The 14,647-nt window shown below is 42.3% G+C and overlaps 1 protein-coding gene across 1 annotated transcript in view; it reads left to right on the forward strand.

The window, feature by feature from the left end:
- The first annotated feature begins 368 nt into the window (after nt 1-368).
- LOC112101683 (killer cell lectin-like receptor subfamily G member 1) overlaps nt 369-14,647 on the forward strand; it is a 40,459-nt gene continuing 26,180 nt past the window's right edge. The window contains exons 1-2 of the mRNA XM_029912993.1: nt 369-462; nt 868-966. Of these exons, the coding sequence (XP_029768853.1) occupies nt 369-462; nt 868-966 (193 nt within the window). The remainder of the gene's footprint in view (nt 463-867; nt 967-14,647) is intronic.

Consider the following 14,647-nt stretch of genomic DNA (forward strand, 5'->3'; position numbering starts at 1 on the left):
GCATGTGCTGCACTTATGTACTACATTATGCTATTTCCTCTCGCATTTCTATTCCTCTTGATACAGATTATTGTAATGTAGTTATTAAAACCAATCATTGCAATGTTCTGATATTTCTTACCCGGTGTGATGAATGTCTCATAGATCCATTAGTTGTTCATTAAATGTCATCATCCCGAAGAAGAGCTCTGTGTAGCTCGAAAGCTTGTGTCTCTCACCAACGGAAGTTGGTCCAGTCAAAGATATTACTTCACCCACCTTGTTTCTCTAATATCCTGGGACAGAAACATCTGCAACTCTACTGCATATTATCCATCATCATCCACTAAAGCAGAGTCTACAGTTTCCACACTTACAGTCCTCTAGGAATGAATGAGCAGGAAGTGACTTACACAGAACTGAAACATCACACTCCTTCTGAGCAGCTGAGGAGTCAAAGACCTAGGAATTCTGAGAGCAAAGGTATTGTATGTTAACATGCTGCTAACATATTTTCTGTTTAATGTCTATAGTCAAACCTCTACTCCTCCACCCCTGGAAACTGACACTAGACTTTTGGAATTGTAAAGTAAGAATATCCCTCTGTTATATTACCCAATGCCATGCTTCTTAGAAGATAACAACATCTAGGAGCAAGTAAGGGTGACAGTCACTGAGGTTTGAAAATAGGACTCACAGCTCTGGCAGTCATGAAATATACCCAACTGCTCAAGCAACATGCAATGGCAGTTAGATTGGAGCTGGCTTTCAGACCTGATCTGGTGGGTAGGTTTGGGTTCCATGTACTGCCCAAACTATAGTCAGACCCCAGATTCTCAGGACAGGGGCTCACTCTGACCATCTTTATATTCATTCTCTTCCTGTCAGACCCATCAGTTCCAGCTTCTCCCTGGCGGATCATTGCAGTGATTCTGGGGATCCTCTGCCTGGTGTCACTGGGAGCAGCAGTGGCCTTGGCTGCCAAGGGTAAGTATTTTCAGGAAAGACACCAAGGGCCAAAATCTGATATTAATGCCACTGGTCTAAATACAGATTGACACCACTGAAAATAAGAGTGTTATTCTAGATTTACAGTTGTGACTGAGAGCAGTATCTGGCCCTCGGGATCTGCTCTGGACCATGAGAAACAATTGCAGGTAACCATTCTCCTTATGAATGCACTTAATTCTCTTTTCCTGAGATGTCTAAACACACATTTTTCCTGGTTTTCCCTGGCCCAGGAACGAGTGCACAAGGGATGGGCAGAGTACATCAGATGGGGAATGTACAAACAGCTGCTCCCATTGCCTGTGAAAGCTCCCAATCAGGGTGGCTGTAAGTCTGGACATTAACACAAGCTGTGTTGGGTGCCCATCCATTTACATGTCATGTCCAGAGTGGGATTTGAATGCTGTCTGGAATAAGGTGAAATAGAGATAAGGCCCAGAAGTGGCCGGTGAGACAAAAGCAAGCCTAGGTGGAGCTTTGCTGTGATTTATGAAGGACAAACAGGAACGGCAGCAACAGTTCAAGGAGTATCTACTTCAAAGTCACAGGAGAGGTTAACTAGGCTGCACTGACCAGTCTGCCAGTAGAGCCTTGCATTTCCTTGCCCCAAATGGGATTGGAAGATTATCCAATTATTGGTTACTTTTGAGCTGGTGGTTACTGTAGCCCAGTGAGAAGTAATCCTGAGCTATCTGATTTGTTCCTTTTTTTATAGGAGAGGAGCAAACTGTGCAGTTGGCCTAGGATGTTACTGCAGATGGCAAGGCTGAATAGGCTGCTATTGTGGAGAGATGGGGGTCTCTGCAGAAAAGTATTGGCAGAGATTGTGGAATGAGCCGCACTCCTTGGGAGCACAGCCACATGCCTTTGTCCAGCAAGTATTAGATTGGTACAAGGCTGAGACTCAGATGGCTGTGGAATCAATTAGTGTACTGGTACTGGAGCAGATTTCAAAAGTTTCCCAGTGAAGGTGCAGATGTGGATGCACTGACACCAGCTGTCCACATTGCCGGAGACTTTCTGGTAGTAGAGCTGACCCATAAGCCATCTTGATTTTGGCTGCATCCTAGCACTGAAAGGCAATTGGATGCAGGGCCGGCTCCAGGCACCAGCGGAGCAAGCACGTGCCTGGGGCGGCACATGATAAGGTGCGGCATTCCGTCCATTCTTGAGGCGGCAGAGTCCGGGGGGGTTATTTTTTTTTATTTTTTTTCTGCTTGGGGCTGCAAAAATGGTAGAGCCGGCCCTGATTGGATGGGTCAAGACAGACCACTGACGAGAAGAAAGAACATACATTGGATTCTAAGGAAATGAACAAAATGAACAAGCATCCTCTTCCAGAATCCTGAAGGGCCCACCAGCCCCTCCTGTCATTTGTTCCAGTGTGGAGGATGGGAGCATTTTAAATAGTTCTTTAGGGAATGTGACTGCAGAGAGATAAGTGGTCTTACAGAGGCCACATGAATCATGATTCCTTGGTGTTCCCAGGACTAGCCATGTTACAGTGGGTGAGGGAACATTCTCTTTATTTAATCTACAGCACACTTTGCAACCCTCTAGGATGGAAAGAGTAATGTATAAGCTACATTTATGATCCCTTTACAGGTCACTCCTCTCCAGGCTGCCCTGATCAGTGGGTGGCTTACAGACACAGCTGTTACTTTTTCTCCAGGACAAAAAAGGATTGGCTTTCAAGCCAGGAATCCTGTTCTGCAAACGAATCACATCTACTGGTGATCAGTGATGCCCAGGAAATGGTAAATACCTGTGCACTTTGATTTGTGACCTGACATTGCAGCAATACCATTGGCAGTTGTCTATTTTTCCATAACCTCAGAATCTTCACATCTGTCCTGGAGATCTGTAGGATTATGGGAAAATCAATATCTGTCACAGTAGTGATTAGCCCCTTTCACTTGTAACATTGACAGATGTGTAAAGAACAGGATGTTGGGACACACCCATGATCCTCATGCATCCTGCAGATGTGAGGACTTCTCTTACTTCCACCACAAGAGGGTTACAACCTGTCTCCAAATTCCCAGTTTTTCACTGGTCTATCCCACAAGCCTCAGAATTCTCTGGACTATTAAAGAGGCTGAAATTATCTGTCTCACAGGGCTGGTCCAAATAGAAGGGATGCCCTAATGGATGTTTGAAAATGTACCCCCTGGCATTAGATTGCGCTGTTTGCTCATCAGGATTTGAATCTTCAGGCTGCTCCTGTTTAGATTTCTTGTCTCTTCTGTCCCTCTGAAAACTATTCTAGGACCTGTTCACGGTGATCCACACAGAAGCCCACTGGATTGGATTGAGGAACAGCACTGGCTCTGGGTGGGCCTGGGAAGATGGCTCAGGAGTCAATGATATAAAGTCAGTTTGATATTAGTTATTAATGTTGGTGATGGTGGTGGGGATTTTGTGATTTAAAAAATGGGTCAAGCCTTGACATCCTTAGTGTTTAGTGTTGTATTAATTTAGGTAGAATATATATGCCAAACATGTTACCAAAACCAAATCATTCACCAACTTTAACCAGTGTTAAACATGATTGGGTCTTTGTATCATGGGAAACACATCATTAAAAATCCCTTTAACTTTTTATTAAAGATACAAAAAAGAAAGGAAAAACAGATAAAGCATTTGAAATGTAAAGTATTAAGTATGATTTTATTTTACAACATGCCTTCTTCCCTTTCCCTTTAGCTGGAGAGAGTTTTAGAAGGAAACCTCCCCTTGTCTGACAGTCTTAGAGGGTATCAAAGATGATAGTAACTTGCCTTTTGGGGAAAAGAAAAGAAGTTAGTTGACATTGCTGCTGCTGCTGTTAAAGTTCAAGCCTGTTTCATCCCAGGTGGTTTTGGGGATTCAGCTGGAGCTCATAGGGGTGGCAATGTCATCTGGAGCCCTCTCTCTGGCCCTGTTTGGTCAGGACATTTCTCAGGATCAATATCATCAAGGGCTGGGGTCCTAGGAAACTGTGGGGGTGGCAGCCAGGATGGTGAAGCTTGCTCTAGTAGCCTTCATCTTTTCTCCCAAAAGTCTTTTTTTTTTCTTTAAGGAACCACAAAGGGAATGGTGGCAATTATCCCATCCCCACATTATTTAGTTCACCAATTAGACCTAGTTTCTTATACACCAATTTTGGTTTATTAATTTCTGGTTGCACATATTCTGTTTTCATCAAGCATGATTTCAGTATAGTCTTTGAACCATATTAGTAGGCCTTTTTGTTGACACTAATTCAGTCTTTTTATCTCCCTTTCTATCACACCTTTCCCCTTCAACATTTGTTACAAAACATTATTGTCACATCTCATAAATACATTTCCAGAAATACATTTCACATATTTTTACAGTTGAGCTCCCAGTTAGTGTAAATTTGTAGGGCCAATTTTGAAAACAATAATCAGTCCTCATACACGCAATGGTCCCATTGAAATCACGGAAAAGTTAGCCAGAATAAACACAGGTTAAAAACTGATTAAGGACTCTGGGATTTTGACCAATGGTTTTAATGATGATGATGATAATAATATAACACTTCTCTAGCATGTTCCTTCTGAAGATACCCAAACACTTTACAAACATTAGTTAATGAAGCTGCAAATTACCTTGGTGGAACATTAGTATTATTATGAATTTTATTGGTGGGGAATTGATGGACATGCAAAGTAAATGACTTGCCTAAATTCAAAGTTGGTGGAGTCACAGTTCAGGTCTCAGGATCCCAGTACACTACATTGAAGCACTGGAATGGGTTACCTAGGGAGGTGGTGGAATCTCCTTCCTTAGAGGTTTTTAAGGTCAGGCTTGACAAAGCCCTGGCTGGGATGATTTAGTTGGGAATTGGTCCTGCTTTGAGCAAGGGGTTGGACTAGATGACCTGAGATCCCTTCCAACCCTGATATTCTATGATTGACCACTATACCATGCACCCTCTAATTCTGCCTCTGTTTATGCTGGCTTTACCCACTTTATTTTCTCTGAGTAAAGATATCATCTCCCCCTGAGGAGGAGGCATCCAGTATTGCCACTTTTATACCAGTCCCCCAAACTGGCTGTCTGTGAAAACCAAGTAAATATATACTACCAAATTTGACATGATAATCTGTGTCTAAGGCAAGGTGTTAGTGTTAATGTAGTCCATGGAAGATTACACTATTTATCCATTGTCTGACTGTCCACTTCAGATTCAATCACCCCTGTCACATGCCATGGAGATGCTTCTCTCTTACCACCAAGTTTTGAGTTTTTCTTCCTCCTATTTTGGCAGAGAATCTCCTGCTAATTCTCGTGTGTGTGCGTGTGCGTGTGCATTCTATGCATTTATTTTTCAGGGTAATCTCTAACAGCGCTGTGTCGTCCTGTTGAATGGTTCTCTCTGGGCTTCCAGCTGTGAAATTCCCTCACCATGGATATGTGAGAGAGACCTGAAATAATCTACTGCTGAGCTTTCCTAGAAAATGTCCATTGTTCATGGCTGCAGGATCCTGATGACCCAGCAAGGACACCCCTAAAGCTTCTTCATAGTGGGCAAAATCTGCTAGTACTTCAAAGGAGTTAGTAGCTGGGACTGCCATGATTCCAGCAATCATATAGGTATTTGAATGGAATTGTATCTGAGGCCCTAGAAAGAGCAGCATTGTTTTGATGTGCATGAAGGCAAATTATTCATAAATTAAAATATTGCTGATGTTTGTATTCCAGGTCTTTAACATGATTGTACTGTAAGACTACTGGAAATGGCAAAAAGTAAAAGCTGATTTTATGATATTTTTTACTTTATTACATTTCATTCAATCACAGAAAAATATTCAGATATGAGGATAACATTGGTCAGACTAAAAATACCTTTTTGGGGAAAATAGTTTAAAGGTGTTCTTTAGAGGTATAGTGAGGCCACATATAGAGTATTGCATCCAGTTTTGAGGCCCCCACTACAGAAAGGATGTGGACAAATTGGAGAGAACTGGGGCAGATCACTTATGAGGAGAGCTGAGGGAACTGGGCTTATTTAGTCTGCAGAAGAGAGAAGAGTGAGGGAGGATTTGATGCTGCTTTCAACTACCTGAAACAGGGTTCCAAAGAGGATGGAGCTCTGCTGCTCTCAGTGGTGGCAGATGACAGAACAAGGAGCAATGGTCTCAAGTTGCAGTGGGGGAGGTCTAGCTTGGATATTAGGAAAAACTATTTCACTAGGAGAGTGGTGAAGCACCTAGGGAGGTGGTGGAATCTCCATCCTTAGAGGTTTTTAAGGCCCGGCTTGACAAAGCCCTGGCTGGGATGATTTAGTTGGGGTTGGTCCTGCTTTGACCAGGGGATTGAACTAGATGACCTTCTGAGGTCTCTTCCAACCCTAATCTTCTATGATAAAGAAATTATAAGTGAGATTAATGCATGCAAGAATTTACAAGCATTTTATAAAGTCTAAACACATTGTTATAAGTCCAATATCCATCTTCACCATACTAACAGGTGAAACAGACTGGTTTCCATCAATGAATTTGTCAGTGGCCTAAAGTCTTGGCAAGAGCTGGCAGCTGGACTGAGTCATACATTCATCTATGCTGAGTATGTTCCTGGGATCCTACTGACTTTTCATCTGCCTTGAGCATGCTTCCTGACCTCATACATCTTGAGCTCCAGACAGATGCAGCTGCTGCTGCCTAGTACTATTGGTTGGTGGAATGGAGAGTAGGCTTCTAAATTTGCAGATGACACCAAGATGAGAGGGGTTGCGAAGACCTGCACAATTATCATCACTTGCTGGGACTTTGATCATTACTGTACATTAAAGGATTACCTCACTTGTCACGCCTTTCCTGAATTAGACAAATTTATATATTTCAAAAGATCTCATTCAATTATAACTTTTGTACTAAATGCTACAAAACAAATAAAAATACAAGTGTCAAACCAGATATTTGCAATCCATTATTTAGTGTTTTATACTGTAGCATACGGTTCTACATGTGTAACTGAGTCTGCTTTTCATCATTATGTCTAACAAGATAATCACTAATGAGGGAAGGCAGAAGATGGGATTAAACTTGACAATGAGGAGTCCGGTGGCACCTTAAAGAGTGGGGATATGTCTTCACTACTGGCCAGATCGGCGGGCAGTGATCAATCCAGTGGGGATCGATTTATTGTGTCTAGTCTAGACGTGATAAATCAATCCCCCAAGCGCTCTCCCATCGACTCCTGTACTCCAGATCGGTGAGAGGTGCAGGCAGAGTCGACGGGAGAGTGGCAACAGTCGACTCACCGTAGTGAAGACACCGTGGTAAATAGATCTAAGTACGTCGACTTCAGCTACATTAGTCATGTAGCTGAAGTTGCGTAACTTAGATCAATTTCCCCCCTCACCCTCTTCACCCCCCCAGTATAGACCAGGCCTAACAGATTTATTTGGGCACAAGCTTTCATGGGTAAAAAAACCACTTCTTCATATAGAAGTGGTGTTCTACTCATGAAAGCTTACGCCCAAATAAATCCGTTAGTCTTTAAGGTGCCACCAGACTCCTTGTTGTTTTAGTGGATACAGTCTAACACGGCTACCCCTCTGATACTTGATATTAGTAAAGTATCTGGTACAAAGTCTCGAGGTATTATTGGAAATAAATGTTCCTAATTGGCTTAGAAGTGAGCATAATCTTTCTGACTGAAAATTATCTGAGGCACCATAAGCAAAAGGTAATCATAAATATCAAAGATTTGTATTTGGTCAGGTGCTGTAGGATTCAGGCACCTTCTTATAGAATCATAGGACTGGAAGGGACCTCGAGAGGTCATCTAGTCCAGTCCCCTGCACTTATGGCAGGACTAAGTATTATCTATTCTAGACCATCCCTGACAGGTGTTTGTCTAATATGCTCTTAAAAACCTCCAATGATGGAGATTCCAGAACCTCTCAAGGCAATTTATTCCAGTGCTTAACCACCATGACATGTCCAACTTAAACCTCCCTTGCTGCAATTTGAGCCCATTGCTTCTTGTCCTATCCTCACAGGTTAAGAAGAACAATTCTTCTCCCTCCTCCTTGTAACAAGCTTTTGTGTACTTGAAACTGTTATCATGTCCCCTCTGTCTTATCTTTTCCAGACTAAACAAACCCATTTTTTTTCAATCTTTCCTCATATGTCATGTTTTCTAGAACTTTAATAATTTTTGTTGCTATTCTCTGGACTTTCTCCAATTTGTCCACCTATTTCCTGAAATATGGAGCCCAGAACTGGCCACAATACTCCAGTTGAGGCCTAATCAATACAGAGTACAGCAGAAGAATTACCTCTCATGTCTACACTCCTGCTAATACATCCCAGAATTATGTTCGCTTTTTTTGCAACAGTGTTACACTGTTGACTCATATTTAGCTTGTGGTCCACTATGATGCCCAAATCCCTTTCCGCAGTACTTCTTCCTAGGCAGTCATTTCCCATTTTGTATGTGTGCATTTACATGAAAAGATTCTTCCATTTTTAAATATGCTACTGGTTTGAGCGACCATATTTCCAAATGGAAGACTCTTTTTAAGTGTGACCACTGTACTTAACATAGAATCATAGAATGTTAGGGTTGGAAGAAACCTCAGGAGGACATCTAGTCCAGTCCCCTGCTCAAAGCAGGACCAACACCAACTAAATCATCCCAGCCAAGGCTTTGTCAAGCCAGGCCTTAAAAACCTCGAAGGATGGAGATTCCACCACCTCCCTACGTAACCCATTCCAGTGCTTCACCGCCATCCCAATAAAATAGTGTTTCCTGATATCCAACCTAGACCTCTCCTACTGCAACTTGAGACCATTGCTTCTTGTTCTGTCATCTGCCACCACTGAAAAAAGCCTAGCCCATCCTCTTTGGGAACCCCCCCTTTTGGTAGTTGAAGGGTGTTATCAAATCCCCCCTCACTCTTTTCTGCAGACTTAATAACCCCAGTTCCCTCAGCTGCTCCTTGTAAGTCATGTGCCCCAGCCCCCTAATCATTTTCCTTGCCCTCCGCTGGACTCTCTCCAATTTCTCTACATCCCTTCTGTAGTGGGGGGACCAAAACTGGATGCCATACTCCAAGTGTGGCCTCACCAGTGCCTAATTGAGGGGGATAATAACTTCCCTCAATCTGCTGGCAATGCTCCTACTAATACAGCCCAATATGTCATTGGCCTTCTTGGCAACAAGGGCACACTGCTGACTTATATCCAGCTTCTCATCCACTGTAATCCCCAGGTCCTTTTCTGCAGAACTGCTGCTTAGCCAGTCGGTCTCCAGCCTGTAGCATTCCATGAGATTCTTCCTTCCTACATGCAGGACTCTTCACTTGTCCTTGTTGAACTTCATCAGATTTCTGTTGCACTTATGATCTGGAAGCGAGTGTAAGCAACATGTTAATAAAATTTGAAATGATTCTTAATAGTTCTGAATCCTAGCAAAGTGAGGGAAATAATTCAAAAGGACAGAGAGATGTTAGCAATATGCATGGGCAATAACCAAATGAAATGTAGACAAATGCATCATCCTTATGCAACATGCCCATAGCTCAGATCAGTTGCATTCAATCTGTTAATGGTATTTAGATACAATCTCCTGGGGACACTAGGCAGGCCAATTTCAGTAGAGGGTCCTTGTTGTTCTGCTAGAGCCTGAGTTTATTGACCACTGGGGCATGGTGCAGAGCTAAATTTGTTACTCGTGTTTTAGCTTGAGGGGAGTCTTCTACAAGAAAGGGCCTGAGACAGTGTTTCTCTCTATTGCACCACTGTGAGGAATAAAGCTGTCTCAAAACGGGGAAAATTTTGCTTAAACTTTCATAATACGTTTGTTATTTTTGGGGTGACAAAGGTGAAAATTTGCAGCCACATCTGTGTTTTTTTTAAACCCACTGCTTTAACAAGTACATTTTACTGAAAAAAAAATCTGTTTTTCATAGAAAAATCAAACATTTGAATGTTTGACTGTCTCTAGATATTAGTTAGTTGAGAAAGGAATTGTCTATTGGTACTGCCAGCTGCAAGGATATTTTTATGTTTTTTGTCTTTATTGGGTTTGCAGTATAACCAATTAGAACTTAATAAACAATTCTGATGATGATAAAGAAGAAGAAAATATTCAGACCACCCATTCTTAGTTGTATCAGCTCTATAGAGCAAACAGGACTAAAGCACAATAAGAATTGATTTTAGCCAATAAGGTTAAATATTAGGACTTGGACTATCGAGTGCAATCATGTATGCTACGCAGGAAGCAGCATCACTGAGGAGTTGTAATAGAGGTAATAAAACAATGAATGGGACAGGGGAGGCCATTCTGCAGCTCCTAATTACCCTTTCCTTGGAAACAAAAAAATGGGGGTTCACAGGGAAATTAAAAATGCAATACATTGTAAATGGATAAAATTAAATATTCCATGACATGACATAAAATTAACCTGTGGAACTCAGCACTCCATGATATTCTTTGGTAATCCACTGCTGAGAAGTAACCCCTCTAGCTCACTGAGATTCAAATGAGAATTAGATATTTATGGGCTAATTCTCCTCTCATTTACGCTGACCTCAGTGGAGTTATACCTGATTTACATCTGAGTAACGCCCTTCCAACAATGACCTGCATCTTCAGTGATATTAGTTAGAGTTTAAATTTCCATGATCATCCATCTCCATTTTTCAGAACATCAATTTGTTAACAGCTGGGGTGGTACAAGGCAGTGTCAGGGAGAAATTTCTCCATGGGACAGTAGTTCATAATAAGGTACAAAGTGAGTGATGTAAGACACAGTTGTAGGTATTAAACAGTTTTATTTCAGACCCCATGGAGGGATTAATTTACAATAAACACCCCTTGAGTCCACGACAGAGTAGGTGCAGCCTATTGTACTGTGTGCCTTTTAGTGTAAGGCCCCCTAGGCAGAGTTTTTCTTAGGCAGGGATCCAGGCAGAGCATGTTCCTCTCTAGACAGAGGGGTCTTTCCCATACTCCAAACATGTCCTTTTAAAAGGCTTAACTCTCTAAAGAGTCCCTGCTCATACCCTTCCATCCAGGACTGACAACTCATGCACTTCATTTAGGGCAGAGCAGGCACTTTTCCTTCCCTACAAGAAGTGCAGTAACTCCTGGAGCTATGATATATAGATATGTGATCATGATTTTATCTTTTTGCTGTTTATAGCTCAGTACAAGCAGTAGGAATGGTGTATTTAAAGATTTACAGGTGACACAGTCCAGGTGACATGTATTTCTCTGTTAATAATTCTGTGATCTACTCCTCCTTGGGGTAAAATGCATTAGATATAGAGCAGAGATGGGTCCAATCTAAAATTCATCCCATCATGCTCCCCCAGAGTCCTGCATCATATTAAGTTCTATGATAACAGGACAAAGTTACTGCTTCACTCCATGTCACGTTTAAGCTATGTCTGCGCCACAAGGTAGGTGTATGACTCTCCTGCTTGTGTACACATACTCGCAATGGCACTCATCAACCTAGCACAAGTGTAAATAGCAGTGTAGCTGCAATAGCAAGGATAGCAGCAGTGTAGGGATGGCTTAGCTGTGCCGAGTACGTACCCACTGGTATGTACTCGTACTGGTATTTCAGGTGGCTGTGTACTTGGCACAGCTAAGCCAGGCCTCTGCTGCCACTCTCCATGCTACCATGGCTACACTCACACCCCAGCTCACAGTGTAGACGTAGCCTTAGGCACCATGACCCTGAAACTGTCCATTGATCTGCCTCAGAGGTTGACTCTCTTCTCTCTGTTCCCATTCTCCTTGACTCTGGTGTCACATGATCTGGGCAAAGAAGACTGAAAATGATGATGGGGTTGGTGTTGGGCCTATTGGTGTGGTGATGTTTTGCTGGGGCTGCTGGCACACCTGTTGGTGACACTGAAGCGGCTAGTGCTGAGCCTGGTGATCAGACAGTCGGAGAAGTTAGAAATGAGACAATCTTGGAACTTCAGCCTATATCCCAGGGGGCAATGCAGGATGTTTCCCTGTAGCACTTTCCTAGTGCTGTCCTGTCACTTTAAATGTCCCAAAGTCTCAGGCTTCAAGTACTTCCCTAGTGGAGACTGTTACAAGAGACTGAGAACCTAGGAGCACAAAGTGTAACACATTGTTTGGCCTAGCTACTGTGTGTGTCATAGAGACTGTTGCTTACTAACTTCAGCATTTAAAAAACTGTAAATTAACTTTGAATTTAACACCATGGGCCTAGTCACATCACTGTAACTCAGTCCCTTTATTCTGAGCACTTTGGACTGGGGGAGGTCTTCTCAAATCAGCAGCCAATGAATTTCCTGTGCGGTTTCAGACAGAACATCATAAAGTAACTAAAACTTCCTCTTTTGGCTTGCATTCTCCATCTTCTGTCAGGACAGCCAGAGGGACACATAATTACTTCTGGATATTCATATATAGAGGACCAGATCAGACACAGAACAGAAAAGTCTATTCCAGCTCTCCTGCGTCTTCCCAAACAACTACAGGTACAAAAAAAAAAAAAAAAAAATATAATTGCCAAAATATTCTGTGTTTATTTTTATTAGAATAGAACATAAATGTAGGTAAAATTCATTTGTGTTTACTAATTCAAGAAATGAGTGAAAGTGTTTACCATGAAAGATATTATATAGATGTGTAACTTTGATTTTATTTTTTCTTATTATTATTATAGTTCAGTACAAACAGTAGAGATGGTGTATTTAAAGACTGACTGGTGAGACAGTCCAGGTGACATATAGTTCTATGTTTATAATTCAGTGATCTACTCCTCCTTGAAGTAACATGCATTAGATATAAAGTAGAGAAAAGTCTGATCTAAAATTCTGGATTTGTATGCCATTTCTAGTTATTTTTACCATGAAAACCAAAAGCTACAAGCTCAGCATCAGACTCAAAAGGTGGTAGATGGGATATAAATAGTTGAAAGCATTTGATATAGTCTCTCAAGAAAACATACTTGAAAAAAGAGTTCACTTTAGCTTGGCTTGGAGTGAAATCATTTGTCCTGAAAACTGTTGAAGACTGTCACCAAAGGGAAAAGATAAAAGACAATAATATGAACTTGTGAAGGAAGTGATCGGTGGGGTATCACAAAGGACTTTGTTAGATCTGGGTTTACCTAACATATTTATTCTTAATTTGTAAATAACACAATATTGAAATATTAAATCCCCAGCTTTGGTAAATTTTGGCTCCACTACAATGCACAAACACCCCTGCCAACTCCTGTAGGCACCTAAACTCACTCAGCAATTATATTTTTGCAAGAAAAGTTTCCTAGGCACCTATATTTGTGCCTTTGGGCATGCACACTGCTGCCTCCCTGTCAGTGTCTGGGTACCTATCTCCTGCCTAAGCTCCAGAGTGATTCACAAACCTGGGGGAGACAGGTATTCATCTTCAGGGCCTGATCTGCTAGGTGTGTTATGGTTTGCCTAACGCCACACAAAACAACTGGGGTGGGGGCGGAGGGGAAAGAGGATGACTTCTCATGAATTTTAACCCAGTGGTTGGAGTACCTATAGGTGCTGGAACTAGGGGTTCTGGGGGTGCTGCCACACCCCCAGTTTGAAATGGTTTCCATCAGGGTTTACAGTTTGGTTCAATGGCTCTCAGGACCCCCACTATACAAATTGTTCCAGCATCTCTGAGAGTACCCACCTGGGATGTAGGAGACTCCCAGTTCAAGTCCTCCCTCCTCCCCCTCCCCCTCCACCTGAGGTAGCGAAGAGGTTTGAACTAGGACCTGCCATCTCTCAGGAGCATGCTTTAACAATTGGACTGCAGGACATTCAGATGTGGGGCTCACTCAGACTCTCCTGTTGAAGCTGTTGCACTCTGGATGAATATTTAGTCATTGGATCCGGGGGACTGGATCCGGGGGTTCCACGTCTCTGAGTCCTCTAACCACAAAGCTATACAGTCATCCTCATGTTTGTGTTTTCACTCTTGGTCTCTCTGTTTCTCAGGCCCAAATGAGCCTTTAAGAGACAGAGAAAAAGAGAGAGAACACAGTCATGATGGCTCTATACCCTGGTGGTTAGAGCATTCAGAGACATGGGCATCCAGTCCCCCTACTCCAATGCTCATTATTTATCCAGAGTGCAACAGCTTCAACAGGAGAGATTGAAGGAGCCCCACATCAGATTATGCGATAGCCCAGTGGTTAGAGCACTCCTCTGAGTGACAGGGTTTGAATAGATGAATTGAAGCTCAGCAAAGAGAAACTGCTGAGCTTCAGTTCATCTGCAAATTTGACACCATCAGCTCAGGATTAAACAAAGACTGTGAATGGCTAGCCAACTACAAAAGCAGTTTCTCCTCCCTTGGTGTTCACACCTCAACTGCTAGAAGAGGGCCTCATCCTCCCTGATTGAACTAACCTCGTTATCTCTAGCCTTACTCACTCTTGCTTGCATATTTATACCTGCCCCTGGAAATTTCCACTACATGCATCCGAAGAAGTGGGTATTCACCCACGAAAGCTCATGCTCCTATATGTCTGTTAGTCTATAAGGTGCCACAGGACTCTTTGCTGCTTTTACAGATCCAGACTAACATGGCTACCCCTTTGATACTATACACAGAATAGTGCATTCTGTTCTGAACACCTCCATACTAACCACATGCATTAAATCTGAGGGTATTCAGAGAA

This window comes from Terrapene carolina, unplaced genomic scaffold (genome assembly GCF_002925995.2).
Source record: "Terrapene carolina triunguis isolate 2854851 unplaced genomic scaffold, T_m_triunguis-2.0 Scaffold414, whole genome shotgun sequence".
Taxonomy (NCBI): domain Eukaryota; kingdom Metazoa; phylum Chordata; order Testudines; family Emydidae; genus Terrapene; species Terrapene triunguis.